Below are 17,488 nucleotides of genomic sequence, written 5' to 3' on the forward strand. Positions count from 1 at the left end.
CTGACAGGCACGCTGTAGATCCAGATCTTGGTGGATGGAGTGTGTTACGGGAGCGCTGCATTGTGCTTGAATGGCATCTCATTACAGAGCTTCCATGCTGAAAGAATGAAAGAGGGCGAGAGAGAGAGAGACGAGGGACGAGTCACAGAGCTCCCTCAGCCTTTGTCGGCATTATCAGGGCAGTAATCGATGGTAAACAGCGCGCTGCTGCGGTCAGCTGGGATTGTGGCCGGTAACTGAGGCGTTCAGTCCCTATGAACGGATCATGGGCTTTTGACTTCCCCGTTCTGTCCTTTGTGTGGGAGCAGATGTTGGAAAACACATGCTGGGTGAGGAATACACGCCATACCCTGCGGTCAGGTGGCTGTAGAGGTGCTTATTTAATGGCACTGTCAGGTTGTGTATTGATATAATGAGATCCGTTATTCCACCCTTTTACTGGGTGGCAACACGTCCTGTTTGACATCCCAGCATTCTCTATGTCAGATGGGCAAATCTGATGATGTATGTATGTCGAGATGCGATGGCAGAATATAGATATTAGCAGTTTATACTTTCATCTGTATATTTGATTTAGTGATTTAGTGTAGGTGTGTATTTACGAGAGTGTGTTATTGTGAAACTTCTTGGTGCAGACTGAGAATATGTCATGAATCTGTGTAGTATTTATTATACATAATGAGAGTATTGTTTTATATTACTACAGTGATTAATCCAAACATTTATTGGCAAAGAAATGAATTAATTCAGTCTATAAACATGTTGTCTATACACATACTGCTGGACACATCATACGTCATTTTTCTCATTAGATATGTACTGTAAGTAAATATTTATACATAGGAATTTGGCATAACACATTCGGTCTCATTTATTTCATGAAACTGTATTAGATGTGTTTGTGATCACAAATTAACTTAAAGTTGTTTGAAAAGTTAAAAAGCATCGCAACAGTATTTATGGTATAAGCATAGTATGTGTATCACAACCTGGAATACTTGATTCTGATTGGTCAATTGTAGCATTTGACTGCATTCTGAAGGCAAATAATTTTGTATAATGACCACTAAACTGTATAACTGACTGTTGTTTGATTTGCTTTATAGCTGTTGTCTTGTATCACTCCGCAGTCTCTAAATGATAAAAAACAGTAGTTTTTGTTCATTTAGTAGTTTATTTATTAGTATCAGATAAACTGTTGCAAATAATGTAATTTGATATAGATTATTTTACCCATGCAGAATCGCCTTTTACCACCACAGTTGTTGCATGATGCATTTGCTGCTCTAAACCACAGAGGCACTATAAATGTAGATTTTGTGCATTAATATACATGTAGATTAGAATGTGAGCTCACAGATTTGTATTTGTCTGCATTTTATGATGGCTCATCCAATTAAGAGTCAAAACTATAAATACATTTTATGATTTCCTGTACGATATCCCGTACATAGAAAATGTACGTTAATAATCAAATGTACAACTTTTTTTAAGTAGCACTTTTGGTGTATATACCCAGATTATTCACTAGAAAAAGGTGTTATTCACATAGATTTTTTTTTTCCATCAGGAAGTGTGAATGTGCAATGCTGAGGACAAAATACATATTCAGGTTCTACTCTTTTTTTTTTTTGTAGATATCTGTTAATGGCTTCTTTAAGAGCGAGGTTTGGCACTTTGCATGAATTCAAAGCCATTATCAGAAGTTGTGTAAAGGATTTTTAAGGACCCTCAAAATTCATGACTATTTCAAAAACCTTGTCACATAGCAGATTAATTTTCACCAAGGTTAGTGCAGAAATACCATTCCATTTTAATTGCCTCCCTCTACACAACCATTTTAGAGCTTCAGTAATTTCTGCTTGATCAAAAACCTTGCTGGTGGGTTGGTAAAATTGGGTAGAAATAGTAGCTGAAATATCAAGCAGTGACATGCAGTGTTACTCTAAAAAAGCCATTAATTACTAGTTAATAACTACATATTCAACCATGTAATAATTAGATTACTGTAATAATTACTCTCTCCAAAAAGTATTGCATTACTTATTACTTATTACTAATTACTTTATAAATCCCATATCAACCTCGACCAGCTGAACTATAAAAGGATATACTTGATCTTGATTCTATACGACTCTTTTAATTAAAAAAAAAAAATCATATAAAATTGCATACATTATTCTTGAACTGACCAAAGTAATTTAAAGGGAGAAGGTTACAATTACAAAAAACATACATTTTAACATTAGACGTAAAATTTTGATGTTAAATCTACTATTGTTTTATATAGAATTGTTCTATTGTCTATTAGTATTTAGTGCAATTACATCAAAAGTAACTGTAATTAAATGACAGAAAAATTCAAACTAATCCCTTACTCTACTTTTACAAGGGAAAGGTAATTAAATTACTGTAATTAAATAGTAATGCATTACACCCAACACTGGTGACATGTGACAGCGGTGTGATATGATATATTTTATCCCAAACTATTTAAATTGGTGTAATTATTTTATATTTGTATACATGCATTTTTATGGGCTAAATTCTTGGTGTTGACTTCTTGGTATTTGGCATTAAGGATGATGGAGAAAAATACATAGTTCTAAAAAATCGTTCTAAATATAAATGAATAGCAGAGTCTACACCACTACTATAATGATAATACTATAGAGAAACTATATATTTTAAAATAAACGTCCAGGACACTTGTTTTGTTTATCTCCAACTTTCTCCCAAAAAAACCTGAAACATTCCATGCCCCAAGAATCACCCAAATAAGCTTCTTTGAAAAGAGGCTTTAGGAGTGACCCCATCGATAGTGTTGAGATTATGTAACTATTCATCTGTGAACACAAACACAGCTGTTGAAATGCAGTAATAAGATATGTACCAGGGTATTATCGGATGCTGAATAATTACTTTGGTCATTGAGCTCCCAAATGTTTTTCTGATTATAAAATGAGTGGTTTAGTAGGATTTTTGTTTTTGTTTACATGAGCTTGCTGATCTAGTTCACACTAAGGCATTTTATTACTTTGTTTTGATGTGTAGCTTGTGTATATATTGCCCTTATGGGATAATGGATAATATGAATACTTTGTCATTGTATACTCCAATACATTTTTAGCTTTTGAAATCTTAGCTTGTTCATTATTTAAGCCTCAAAAATAAGGGTAATGTGAACATCAAATCGATACACACATTTATATGAAATATAAATATTTTTAATATTATAAATGTATTTTTCTAAAAAAAAATTAGCATCTTTGCTGAATAAAGGTATTCATTCCTTTCAAAGAAAAAACCTTATTGACCCTAAACGTTTGAAAAGTAGTGCATTTTATGTGCGTGTGACCTTTGGGGGTATAAATGATATTGTAAGTATGGAAAGTTTCCGTTAAACAGCACTGTATGCCAGGTTCAGTGAGCCATTGTCATTCTCCTAAAAATCTTGCTTGTATTGCTGGTTTCCTTGGCAGTCATTTCCTATTTGGAGCAGAGATCTCGAGGGAGGACCGCTTCCTGTTGGGGAGTGTGGGAACCTTTGGAGGCGGAGTACACGGTACACAGTCAACCACAGATATAGGACACAATCTTAGACCAGACGGCAGGCTGCACTCCACAACATGAATTTAATTACAGCATGCGAGGTCTGCGGAGTCCACAATCTGCTGCTGTCTATCCTTCTTTCCTTCCTTATTATTAGCTCATAAAGACATACTTAAAAAGAAACCTATTTGGAAGTGCTTTTTGAATAATTGGCTGTTTAGTGTCATCATTCTTATAAGGATTTTTAGTGCAGTGAGACAGTGGAGACTTTCAATTGCTGATTGCTTATAACCTTTAATTATGTAATTCATCAGATAATTATGAATCTTTATATCTTTTTAAAGCTTAATATTTCAAACTCAACAAGAACTGCAGCAACGATCCATAAATCCCTGCTCTGAAAGCGAGAGCAGTATTTTTTTTAAAATAGAACTCCTTGAAAATGGATTTGGGTGTGTTCAAGATGCAACAGATTGTTCCCTAGGGTGCTCGGAGACCAAGGCACTCCCTCGCTCTGAATGTTTTCGGCAGAGCGCTGTACAGTGAACACGGTTTCCAAGCCATGGCGTCTGATATCTTGCAGAAAAATCAAGGATAATCACTGCACTGGCTCGCTTCTCTTGCAGCCTCTGGACTTGTTTTGTTTTGCTCTGGGACCATGCTGAATCAGAATAGTAAAAAGTAAGTTTGGGAAATGGTTCTTCTTCCTGTTTTTATAATCTTGATGGCTGCGGTTCTAGTGAAAATTATTGTTATTAACACTGGGTTTGCTGGGATTAACAGATTAGCTGGAATGTTGGACTGTAACCTGCAATATAGAGGGGTTTTTTTTTACTGAAAACCTTGCGGTTATTTTGTTTTTTGATCATGATGTAGATATAAAGCTGAATAAAGCAATACAGTATCAGTTCCCAAAATAAATTCCATGTTCATCGTGGTCCAAATATAAGGTTCTATATGTGTGTGTGTGTGTGTGTGTGTGTGTGTGTGTGTGTGGTTCAGGTATTTCCTACGTTGTGGGGCATTTTTTGGTCTCCATGAGGAAAACATCCCAATGATGTTTTTTTGAAAATGTAAAAATGCGGAATGTTTTCTGTGAGGGTTGTGTGTAGGGTTAAGGCTTAGTTATTTCCTTGTTTAAATCCAAGATTTTCATTGTGCAAACAGTCTATACAAACATCGTTTTGTTTTCTTAAAATAAGTGCAAACAACCCAAGAAGAGATTTTCTGTCATTGTACACTTGTTCTCTCTTTTCATGTTAAGCTGATAAGAAAACAAAGATTTTTAATATACTTTTTTTCCAAACTCAACCTGTGTAAATCACTGAGTCATCACTAGCTCTCTCTGATTAGAAGAGCCCATGCATGGTCAAATAGAACAAGTTTGTGCCCATGCAGCTGTCTACTTGACCTTTGCATTATTTAATGGTGTGAATGTCTACTAATAGGTGGTTTTCAGTGATTAATGTTCCGGAAAGAATATTTTGATAACAATTCTACTTTCTTGTTTGGAGCAGCCTGTGGCTTAGCAGTTTACAGAAGTGCATTCATTGTGTGTGCTGATCATATAGATGTTGCAAGTTTTGCAACATTTAGCAATCCGTCCATCCATTATTTCCTGTGCTATAGTCGCTTTAAATATATATAAAATATTTTTTTTCATTTGTATATATAATATATGTGTAAATGATAGGGTCTATAGAAATTTCTCTCGCTATGAAGCACATATTTTTGCAGCCTTGTTGCACTTATCGGTCATTCTGTCAATGCATAAAGTAGGTTTCTTTGTCATTTTAGTCAATGTTTGGAGCAAACATATGTTCGCCTCGGGTCATTTGTGGATTTGCTGACACCACTGGCAGAGTCGCTAGAGGGACATTACATGAGTTTTAATATCAGCCTACAGTCCACAGTGTGTCATTCGTCAAACTTTTGAAAGCACACAGGACCAGAGAAGCACTTGCTTGACTTATCTAATACATGTCAGGAATGAACAGTGGAACAGGAAGATAATCTGGTCATCTTTCTGTGAGATTTGACTGAGATGAGTTTTTTTTACATAGTCCTTGACTGATGCTCTGTACATTCTTCAAAAAAAAAAATCCATATTTCTTGTTATTTTACACCCTATTCTGACTGTCAGGGACCATGATAGCAAAATGGGCCTTTTTTGAGAATTTTCCAAGGGAGTTTTTACAATTTCATAACTCATAATTTGATCTGCCATCTTTGTTTTCTGTTAGCAGCAGTGTCTCTGAGGCTGTGTAATTCCATCATCTGTTATCTCAACTCATTATCTAAGTACTCATTTAAAAAAAAAAAAAAAATCTATTCGGTTGCACATTTTCCTCCTTTCTGGGCTGTACTGAACTGTAATTGGCAGGATGAGCAGGACTGGCAGGATAAAAAAAAAATTCCAAGCACATTTTACCAATTTCAAACCACTTCAATCTTAATAACTACTATTAATTGTGTATTTAATCATTTATAAGTGATATATAATTGTTAAGGAAGGCTGGAAGTGAAAAACGCCTTATATTCAGGTGTGCATAATTATTAAGCAGGTTTTCTTTTACAGGTAAAATGGGCCAAAAAAGAAATGTAACTCGCACTGAAAAGTCAAAAACTATTAAATGCTCATGAGAAGGAATCAATACTTAACTAGATACTAATACTGGAAATGGCAAAATTAAGGCGTGACCAATGGACAGTAAAACGCCATTGGTTCAGCAGAGTCATACAAAAACAGACCAAGAAGAAAAGAAAATTAGAAATGAAGGTAAAGGATTAGGTGTGAGTCTCTCACAGACAGCAGACTTCATTTGCTCTCTCTCCTAATCTCATTATTGTCTAAAAGAAACAATTAAGAGATGTTCTTTCCTAAGGAAACGTGGAGAAGACAAGTCACACATCCAGTAAACACTTCCTTTTCACCTTTTAATTTGTGTATGTGTGCTACTTCCTTTTTCATTTTTGTGGCAGTATTAGTCAACTCATCACGTCCTCAGTGGTTTCGTTCAAACAGTCCGAGTGAAGGTCAACCACCTGGAGGGCAAACTTTGTTTTCCATTTCCTATGTGAGAGACACCTCACTTCCAATTAAGCGACACTACTTTTTGATGGCTCATTACAGCTTGCTGAAAACGGCTCATGGCCTCATCATTTCCCAGGCTGCCGCCCCTAGGATCTTCGTCAGATACTGTATGCCATGACGAGGCCTGAAAGCTTTGGCTTTTGTGTGCGATGCAGCAGAACCGCTGAGCAGAAATCAGCAGCTCCTGCTGTGCTCACTAGTTTCAGATCACATTGCATCTCACTTCTAATAAACTACAAATGCCTGTTCGACTCTATTGGATGCTTGTAAGAAACCTAACCTTGATGCATGTGTTCCTCTCTTCCTGTTTCGCTCCAGTAGATCCCATCTGATGCCGAGGCTGAAGGAATCGCGGTCTCACGAGTCGTTGCTCAGCCCCAGCAGTGCAGTTGAAGCTCTAGATCTTAGTATGGAGGAGGAAGTGCTCATCAAACCTGTGCACAGCAGCATCCTGGGACAGGATTTCTGCTTTGAGGTGAGTCGGCTGATCTTACTGCCCTGTTGAACCCACAGCTCTGTATTAATTGCGAAAATGACTTTTAATGTCCGACAAGTCTCAAAATAGCACGCAGCAAAGGCCCATTAAAACTTCATCAAGGCCATTAGCTGAAAATAGCAGCGCTATCTAGCTGCTCCACAGTTAAATCATTGAGGGGCCACGGGTCAAGTTACTGGATGATTTTCACGTGTGCTACAGGGAAGCCTCACTTAAACCAGATGCTTATAATTACAAGGTCAAAGGGTGCAGACAAAGAAAACTATGATCTGGTATCAGCATGCAGGTTTCCTTAAAGGAATAGTAACTCACCTCAAAATAAATAAATATATATATATATATATATATATGTATTTTTTTTAGGGCTGTCAGTTAAACGCGTTATTAACGGCGTTAACGCAATCCCATTTTAACGGCGTTAATTTTTTTATCGCGCGATTAGCGGTCTTTTTGGCCTAGCAAACTTTGTAGTTTTTTTCACATGCTTTTGCAACAGGACGCGGCATGCGCGGCGCTGCGCTATGAAACCCATTCATTTCAATGGCTTGCGCCGCGTGAGGACGTTTTGCTTCGTCGACCAAAGCGCAAGCGGATCTAGCTAGACCGGAAACAAAACAACAGGCACGACGCCGGCGCCGCACACACTTGTTTAGGCTTGTGAGCCGGCCAAATAGTAGGTTAACGTTATGTTTTGAGTGGATGACAAGCGCGAGACGCCGAAATGGATGCCAATAAGATTCTGAATGGAAAGTTTACTTTTAAAAAGTTGCCAAATGGTTCCATTGACAAGACCAAAGTGATCTGTGTGTTTTGTCGTTGTGAACCGAGCTATCATCATCGCAGCACGTCCAGTCTGAAATACCACTTGATGGCCAAGCACACACACACACACACACAGCTGATGCGAATTCTCCGCCCCCTCGTCAATATCAGTACCTCGTCAGTATTTCTTTCACCCTTTTATTGATGGACAGTGTTACATTGTGTGAGAGGTTATTTGCTCCTAGTGAGAATGTTAGTGTGAAATTTATCACAGTATATGCCAATGTTGTTTTCAATAAAAAACATTTGCACAAAGCAAGCCGATCCACTTTTCCATGTTGAAAAGAGCATTAAAATGAGAAAAAATAATGGGACAAAAAGAAATCAAGAGACATTTAGAAGAGATAAAAATGTGCGATTAATTGTGATTAAGCGCGAGTTAACTATGACATTAATGCGATTAAATATTTTAATCGTTTGACAGCACTAATTTTTTTATGTAATATTTCAAATGTTTAAAATAAAATAAAATGTACATTTTTATAATATTTTATAATATTTTTTTATATTAGTAATAGTTACTCACCCTCATACACTTCCAACCCTGTATAGTTTCTTTCTTCTGTGGAACACAAAAGGAGGGATTTTGAAAATGTTCATGCTGCTCCACAGGCTGTCAAGCTCTAAAAAGCACACAAAACTACCTTCAAAGCCACTTTGTAACAGTTACTTTGAAACAACAAGCTAATCATAATTTTAAGCAGTTAAACTACAGTCATGCTACTGTTTTAGATTAAAAATAGCTAAATACTGTACTTTAAAATTACTTAAGGAGCAATATGTTTTGCACTTTGCACTTTTTTCGGAGCCAATGTAATTAAATCTAGATTTAAATTCAAATCGACAAGATAGTCTATGCATGACCTGATGTTTTATTTTTTATCCAAAACGAGGTGATGTGAACATTATGGAACACTCTCATGCAATGTCTGTTTCATAGCCAGCAGCCATATCACCCTGTAGCCCAAGACTGGTTTCCCACTGAAGTAGCAGGGTTGAGCCTGGTTAGTACCTGGATGGGAGACTCCTGGGAAAACTAGGTTGCTGCTGGAGGAGGTGTTAGTGAGGCCAGCAGGGGGTGCTCACCCCGTGCTCTGTCTGGGTCATAACGCCCCATAATGACGGGGACACTATACTGTAACAAGCACCGTCCTTCTGATGAGACATTTAATAATCGAGGTCCTGACTCTCTGTGGTCATTAAAAATCCAATGTCCTTCGAAAGAGTAGGGGTTTAACCCCGGCATCCTGGTCAAATTTGCCCCTTGGCCTCTGTCCATCATGGCCTCCTAATAATCCTTATATTATATAATGATTGGCTTCATCACTCTGTCTCCTCTCCACCAGTAAGCTGGTGTGTGGTGGGAGCTCTGGCGCAATATGGCTGCCGTCGCATCATCCAAGTGGATCATGATGTACATTGTTGGTGGTTGGGGAGATTCCCACCTTCTCTGTAAAGCGCTTTGAGTGCAGAGAAAAGCACTATATTAATGTAATGAATTATTATTATTCATACTGGAAGTCTCTCGCAGAAAGTCCAAAATGGAGTCATAGAAGTAATAACTTGTGATGTTCCAGAAAATCTCTAATATGGACAAGGCATCCAGTTATCACTGTAGCTGAATAAAAAGCAGGAACATTTTGACTTATAAAACCTAAAAACAATAAACACACACTTGCACCACACAATATATGGTTTATGTGTGTTTTTCATAACAATAAAGTATGCTTAATGCAGTGCTAATCAACATAGCCTTTATTACAGTATAGAAACTATATACTACAAATTATTGGTTATTGTTCAGCACTGTATTTGATTCCTTAGCCAATTAAAAGCAAGAGATAGGAAAAAATAAAACCAGTCAAAAACAACTGGGATTACACTTGACATTTCTGTCCCCCTCACTTCTGAAATGATGGATTTTTTTACACCCCTGGTGACAGTTAACTTGGATCAGGCATCTGCATGCAGATCTTAAGATCAGAAGGGCCTTCCTGTCTCTTTGCATCCCCTGCCCGATAGGGTGCGAAAGAGCCTGTCCCATCTGTCTGAACATCTCCTCTCATTCTCTCTCTGCTCACTAGCGGTGAGTTTCGAGAGGCCAGTTCACATGGAGCTGATGACTGTTACACAGCACCAGACGCCAGCTGGAAAAAATGAGACAGTTAGTAGGAGTTCTGCAGGGGTCAGCCAGAGGTCCATGGACTATGCTGTTTTCTCTGTTTATTCAGTCATTCAAACTACAATTATAACAGTCAAAATTATAAATTGAATTGGACTGCAATTCAATATATCACAAAAAGTCTTAAATGTTAGTATTTTTCTACTAGACATAAAAATTTAAGGTGAGGTCTTAAATCTGATCGAAAAACATGTGCGTTTAGGTGTAGCACCAAGTCTTTGGTAGTAGCCTACCCAGTTCGCAACTTGACTTTGTTACGTAGGTTTTTTTTTACGTAGTACGTCACAGTGATGTACGTCACAACTAATGACAGCGATGAAGCCAAGCAATTTATGCTGCAAGACGTTAATTAGGTGCAATGGGAATGAAGGCAAATTAATTAAGAATTATTTAGATTTTTAGAATTAGAATACTGTCTCAAAGAGGTAAAAAAAAGTCTTAAAGTCTTACGTTTGATTTAAAATTAAATGTGCAGCAACCCTGTTTACATAAAAGCTGTTTTTTAGCAGTTACTTCATTTAAATATTGCAGTTACTTATTTTGTATTTACATTTATTTTTGTAGGTTTACAATTACTTATTTAAAAATCTAAAATAGATATAACTTAATTTTGCCCATATTATTTATTTTAAATTGTATTACATTTTGCTATTACTTTTTAAAATATTTATTTCAAATATAATTCAAAATGAAATATTACTTTATTTCGCAATTGCTTCATTTTTTTTTTTTTTTTTTTTTTTACTATATTCAACAATTACCTCTTATTTCTAGTATAATTTAAATGAATATATTACTAAAATATTACTTAATGTTTCCCTTTTTTAATATGAATGAATTTTATTTACTTTTTTTATTTAATATTTATTACTTAATTTTTTGTAATTACTTATTTTAAACATTTATTTCAAATAAAATGTAAATGCATATTTAAATACAAAAGGAGTCAAACGCAGATAGCACCTGGTTAAACTGGATGGGTTTTCAATTATCATAGCAATGTTTGGCTGCATTACAGCATGCAAAAGTATTGCAACTGTTTAGTGAATTCACCTCTCTGTATTCAAACGTACTTTTGTAGTCACCTGGATGGTGCAACTGTGAACAGATGGTCTTTTCAGATTGAATTTTCGATATAAAAAGAATATTTGTAAAAGGCCTCCGCTTGTATCACTTTTCTCTGATATCACATGTGATCCTGCTAATACATTTGATTTAAGTGCATTCTGTCTGATTGGGCTATTTGATAGTTTTATTCTTTCTTCAAATGTAATTGTTCTCCACCCCTGGGAAACGCTTCATTGATTGAGTGCTGTAGATTTCTCTGCTCATGTCCACCATCTGCCTGATCTGCATTACATTCCTTTCTAGCTCACTTCATGCACTTATCTGCAAATTGTAACAATTGTAATCTGTAATTGCAGGTAACTACTTCAACAGGAAGCAAATGCTTCTCATGTCGATCGGCTGCCGAGAGAGACAAATGGATGGAGAATTTGAGACGTGCCGTGCATCCCAACAAGGTAGACTGGATGATTCATCTGAATCCTGTGTAATTCTAGACGAGATGAGGTTTAAGCCAGTCAGCATGTTACTTTTTCATATATCCTGTCTCACATATTGACTGTTTCTGATCGACTTCTCTGCATTAACCGGGCTTAACTTTTGAAAGTACACACGGGGGTTATCTTTCTTCAGCTTGCAGAGGCCGATGTAACATGCAGTGTTTTCTTTTTTCATATTCCACAGGATAACACCCGTCGGGTGGAAAACATGCTGAAATGTTGGATTATCGAAGCCAAGGACTTGCCGGCAAAGAAAAAATACTTCTGTGAACTTTGTCTGGATGACACATTATATGCACGGACTACCTGCAAACTCAAAACGGACAATGTTTTCTGGGGCGAACACTTTGAGTTCAACAACCTGCCCTCAGTCAAGAGTATCACTGTGCATCTTTACAAGGAAACAGATAAAAAGAAAAAGAAGGACAAAAATAATTACGTGGGCCTGGTCAATATCCCCATGGCGGCGGTCACCGGGCGACAGTTTGTGGAGAAATGGTATTCCGTGAGCACGCCGAATCCCAACAAAGGAAAGAGTCCGGGACCTATGGTCCGAATGAAATCCCGATATCAGAGCATGAGCATCCTTCCCATGGAGCTGTACAAGGAGTTTGCAGAGTATATTACTAACAATTATATGTTGATGTGCTCAGTGCTGGAGCCAGCTTTAAGTGTGAAGAACAAAGAAGAGATGGCTTGTGCACTTGTCCATATCTTACAAAGCACAGGCAAGGCCAAGGTAAGACAATTGTGTTGTATGCTTCTCTGTCTCTTTAAAGTCAACTTGAAATCAAAATTAACCCCCATTTACTTTATAAATGCAGATTCCTGCTCTTATTGGTGCACATTATTTCAAAGAAAACTGATTCTGTCCAGACCACTATCGTCAAAGAGGATTGACAATTCACACAGTTTGAATTTGTATGGTTTAAGGCTGCACAATATATCGAAATTATCGAAATATCGCAAATGTATATCGATATGCATATCGCAACAGCTTGCAATAACTGGGGTCATGAAAAAAAGACAAAGAGAAAATCACTCACTTGGCTAAATAACTTTTGTAGCTTTAATAAGAATCAGTATATTTTATTTTATTCATACAGTGTTTTATTTTTACATTTGATTATTCAGTTTCTGTTGTTAAATAAACCTAATGTAGGCCTACCTTAAACCCTGTGGTTTACACTGATTTACACTTCTTATGCTACACTAAAACACTGCTGTTCACTTTCAGAAGTTATAGTGATGTTTTCTTGTCAAAAACAGATTGTGAAACACGTATGTAGGTTATATAATTTTAAATATATTTTAAGGATAATTCAAGTTTATTTAACACACTTCATAGTATCGCATATCGAATATCGCATTATTTAAGTAGTTATCGCATCTCGCATTTTTCTTCAATATCGTGCAGCCCTAGTATGGTTCTGTTCTTCTGACCTAGGCAAGAACTCATGCAGCCTAGCATGGATAAGAGCATGGAGAACAGCGATAACCCCCCTTAGGGTAAAAGAACTGAACCAACATAAATGTTTTGCAGATAACAATCATTTAATATGCAGCATAATTCAAGAAAAATTTGTCTGGTTCAAAGAGGAATATCAAAAGGCCAAGTCCTGACTGGACGAGAGGAGGAGCTGGGGATGGGGGAGGGTAATTAGCTCCTGAGCAACGTGATAAAGCTGCTGATAATACTGAATGGGCTTTATATATAGGGATGCTGTGATAGGTGTCGTATTCCTATACAGTAGGTAGACGTGGATCTGCTGAGAGTCCTCTGATGCGAGCTTGACTGACGTGACCTGCCAGAACTAACTCTACACTTGATTTTCATGTTGACTTCAAAAGTAAACGTGTTGATTGACTGTATTCTAGGAAGATTATTTAATTATAGTCTCTCACGGATGCTGTTTGCTGGCAAGCGAACGAGAGGGTGACATGACGTCGAGATAAAAGACTCAACAATCATTGTGCTATATTGAGTTCAATAGCTGTATGTTATTTTGGATGTTGTCTTAGATGTGTCTTGAAAGAATAAATTCATTTTTTTCTTCTTAAAATGAAGCATTTGAACAGCTGTGAGTGTTACTAAAAAAAAACACAGCACAGAACGTTCTAGCCCTTACTCTAAACGCCACCAAATGTCCAACTGCGAAAAGCGTCATTGACAGAGAAGAATAATAGAGACGTGGCCCGTTTTCCCTCATTTAATCACGGGAGTGCTGAGCGCTATGATTGCCCTCATTAAGTTGAGCACGAACAGCTCTGATACTCGCCATAAATCAGCTGACATCACACACAAAAGCCCACCGTCTGACGCTTTGTCACTCATCTGTCATTATTGATCAAATGCTGCGAGAAAAGAGTTGTTTTGTGATTGCTTTTTTTGCTGCAGCACTCTGACGCCAATCCGAGGCATTGTTGCATCATAATGGACCCGTTCAACAATGTGCCGTCCAGTTCTCTAGTCTAGAATATGCGATCGCATTATTGTTGAGTGCCACTCTAGGCTTATTTGGGATTTGAGTCTGTGCAATGTAATAATACAACCCCTAAGCACAATGTGTCCTGTGTTTAAATGTGCTCGATGAGAAGTACCCTGCTTTTTGGTGTTTATGTTCCAGGTTGTGTTGAATGAAAAATTGATTCTGTCCTTTTCAGCAGGCCTAATCTGTTACTTTTTCAACATATTTTCATCAAAACGCACAATTCAAGCTCTTAAGTGCCAGTTTTTGCAGAACACTTATATCATTTTTCAGACAATCAACGAAGTGGCTGGTCTGTCATTACAGCAGAACTTTAAGTCAATAAGGCCACAGTCTTTCATTATGAAGCAGTTGATTGGTCAGGGACTGCATTGTCTCTCATTATACAAGGCCAGAGCTGGTCAGCCAGTGCATTGTCGTTTATTAGCTGAAGCCTGGTTACTGTAAATAAAGTGCATTGATTTACTCCCTAGATTCCACAGCTTCCTGTCTTTGTCTGCAGGTCTGCATGAATTCAATAATGAATACTAATTAGCTTGATTATGTACTGATAGCAGATGATTGAAATAATATCTAACTGTATGGGGCATCTCGTTTTAAAATTGAATTGTAGAATGATGAGCTCTCCATAATGTGTTGTCATATTTACCTTTATTGATCTAATAAGCAGCTATCAAATTTGTAAAGTAGTTTTGAAAAGCCAATGCATTTGAGTTTTACTTTATTAATGTATCAAACATCTTTTGATGCTCTTAACTCTAACTCTGAATGGTAAATATTTAAATGTCCATATACAGTATGTATTTAGTATAAAATGCATACAATATAGTGTGTCTGTGTTATATTCTGAATATATACTGTACTGTATATAGACATTTGAAGCATTACTGATACAATTTACATATTTACATTTAAATGCTTTATTAAAAATGTAACGTGTTAAGGGTTAAACAGTGTTAAAAATGTAAGGGTGTTAGCCAGATGGGGGAGATTCACGATTCTAACCCCACATAAAGAGCCAATGTGTCCGCTCAGGGTTTGTCCCGAGGGAAATTCCAAGTGTCAGGCCTCATGCTAATCAGCTTTTATTAATTCAGCCGTTGGTTTAAGGGCCAAACAGGTTCATGTGATCACGCACAGTGAAGAATTGAGCTGTAATGTGCAAGTCTGAAAGATTATTTATCAGCAGGGCTGTGCACTAGGGAGGCGGGGCCTGTGGGACAGGGGTCATTACTGGATCGCCTCTGAGGGTGAACGGACTCTCAAGAGCACACACTGCCATTTTAACAAGTCACTGCTTACTTATTCATGCCTGCCTCAAACCGCTGTAAGCGTGAAGCTTAAACAGAACATTAACAACCCTTCCTCAGGCTATTGGACAGCAGGAAATGTGTGAAACATGGATCATATACATACCATAAGTATCATAATGAGTGTATGGCCTATGTGAATACACAGCATTTTAAGATGGCCACAGATTTCAGTTTTATTGGTTGTGTATAATGAAAAAAAAAACATGCAGCAAAAACAAATTGGTTGTGTCAGGTTTTACAACAGACTGAGGTTTACATCATTTCATTTTAGGTGAGCTGATTTTTATTTATTGTTTTGCTCTAGTTTAACACACACACACTGTGTGTATTGTACCTGTCTGCTTTTGAAAAATGACAAAAATAGAAATTTGTGAAATAGCCAAATTATAGCATAATTATTTTATTTTTTGTGTGTTTTTGTACAAGTTGCCACAATGATGCTGAGGTGTTTTGGGCGGTTGCCAGGGGTGTTTCTATGTAGTTGTTTCATTCTGAGTAAATTATATTGTGTAGCTATGTTGTTGCTAGGGTGTTCAGGGTGGTTACTAAGTGTTTACTTAGTGTACCAAATTAAAAAAACCCACCCTCAAATGTCTGTGATATAAAGTCTGTAGCCCTGCGTCTCAATGTCCACACTATAGTATCCATTCTAAACAGTATGTGAGATTAAAATAAGTGTGTCCCAAAGCATAGTATGTTGAAAAGAGTATGCCAGAAGTCCCCGGATGGTCTACTATTTCCGGTGGATTTTCGAAGTGTGGATCCATGCACACTATCAGCTAATATTACCGTACCCACAACCCATTGCGCTTTGGAGGAGGAATTACAAACACGAGTAAAAAGTGTTAAAAAAAACCTACATAACATGGTGGATATGTGCGACCGACGGTGAGAGGTTTAGATAAAGGTTTGAGTGACTAATCAAAGTTTAACCTGATAGAAAAATATTTATTTAATGTTATCCGTGTTATATTTCATCTGTAATAACAATGTGGACTTTTATAAAGATCCGTTTGACCATTAACCTTTTAAATGCGTCATTATGCATGAATATGAGGAGAGTGACATGAAAGACCCGCGACTGCAGATCAACGCTTCTGCATTTCTCTCCGATACGGTAGGAAATGCAATGTAGAGGATTTTGACTTGTGACAAGATGATTGACAGGCCAGTTTACTGTGACAGAATGCGACAGAGAGCAACCATTAAAGACGCAATTGTATGTAGTATGTATGTCCCAAAGCTTGTCTACTCTTCTGCTACACACTCAAAAGTGTGCACTTTTTCTTCACAAAAAGAGTACATACTTTTAGGGCGTAGTATAAGTAGGCGAATTGAGACGCAGCATAGGCCTGTTTTTTTTTTTTGTTCTCCAAGACAAAAAATTGCATGTTTCCTTAGAAGAGTGAAACCAGAATGGGTTATGTGGGTTAAAGTCTTTCTTCAAATCTCCCTCTTGCTCGTTCTCTCTCCTCCATCGTCATACGCCCCCTAATGCTGATTGGCTATCGCTTACCCCACCTTTAACTGGGCACCACTCATGCAACCTAATCAGACCATGCGACAACAATACTACCTTGAGCATTTATAGCTGGATACTGTTTCAAATGCATTGTTTGCTTAAAAAATAATACGCATTACACAGTGTGTTCTGCCTAGTATCCAGTAAAACCTGCACTAGTACTCCATATTTCATAAAACCCTATAGTTTTTTGCAGATTGTGGTGCTAAGCTATAGACAGGCATGATGGGATGTGACAGGCGAGCCGAGGAAGATGCACTGCACTCGATAGTGTCTGATTAGTAGTGACTACGGATAAGTCTCATCAGCGAGCGGGCGCTGAGTGCAGCTCACTGTGTTAAGATCTTGCGTCCTAATTGAATACCGAGTGCTGTGACTGCTGCCAAAGACGCAGAGCTTTTCCAGAAACTGGGTCTCATTTGATCCTCTCGGTGTCATAACCACAATGTACCT

General features: G+C 37.4%; 1 protein-coding gene across 8 annotated transcripts in view; it reads left to right on the forward strand.

The window, feature by feature from the left end:
• The window catches only part of dab2ipa (DAB2 interacting protein a), a 112,185-nt gene that overhangs the window by 74,579 nt on the left and 20,118 nt on the right, over positions 1 to 17,488 (forward strand). For 4 of the 8 annotated variants that reach the window (XM_056259707.1, XM_056259711.1, XM_056259710.1 and 1 more), the window contains 3 exons: positions 6,965 to 7,121; positions 11,571 to 11,669; positions 11,896 to 12,450. In XM_056259707.1, coding sequence (XP_056115682.1) covers positions 6,965 to 7,121; positions 11,571 to 11,669; positions 11,896 to 12,450 — 811 coding nt within the window. Of the gene's footprint in view, positions 1 to 3,886; positions 4,234 to 6,964; positions 7,122 to 11,570; positions 11,670 to 11,895; positions 12,451 to 17,488 lie in introns of those variants that run through there. The other 4 variants (XM_056259708.1, XM_056259714.1, XM_056259712.1 and 1 more) reach the window with 3 other exon arrangements.

The sequence above is a fragment of the Rhinichthys klamathensis genome, unplaced genomic scaffold (assembly GCF_029890125.1).
Source record: "Rhinichthys klamathensis goyatoka isolate OS25496 unplaced genomic scaffold, OSU_Roscu_1.1 h1tg000169l_1, whole genome shotgun sequence".
In the NCBI taxonomy this organism is placed as follows: domain Eukaryota; kingdom Metazoa; phylum Chordata; class Actinopteri; order Cypriniformes; family Leuciscidae; genus Rhinichthys; species Rhinichthys klamathensis.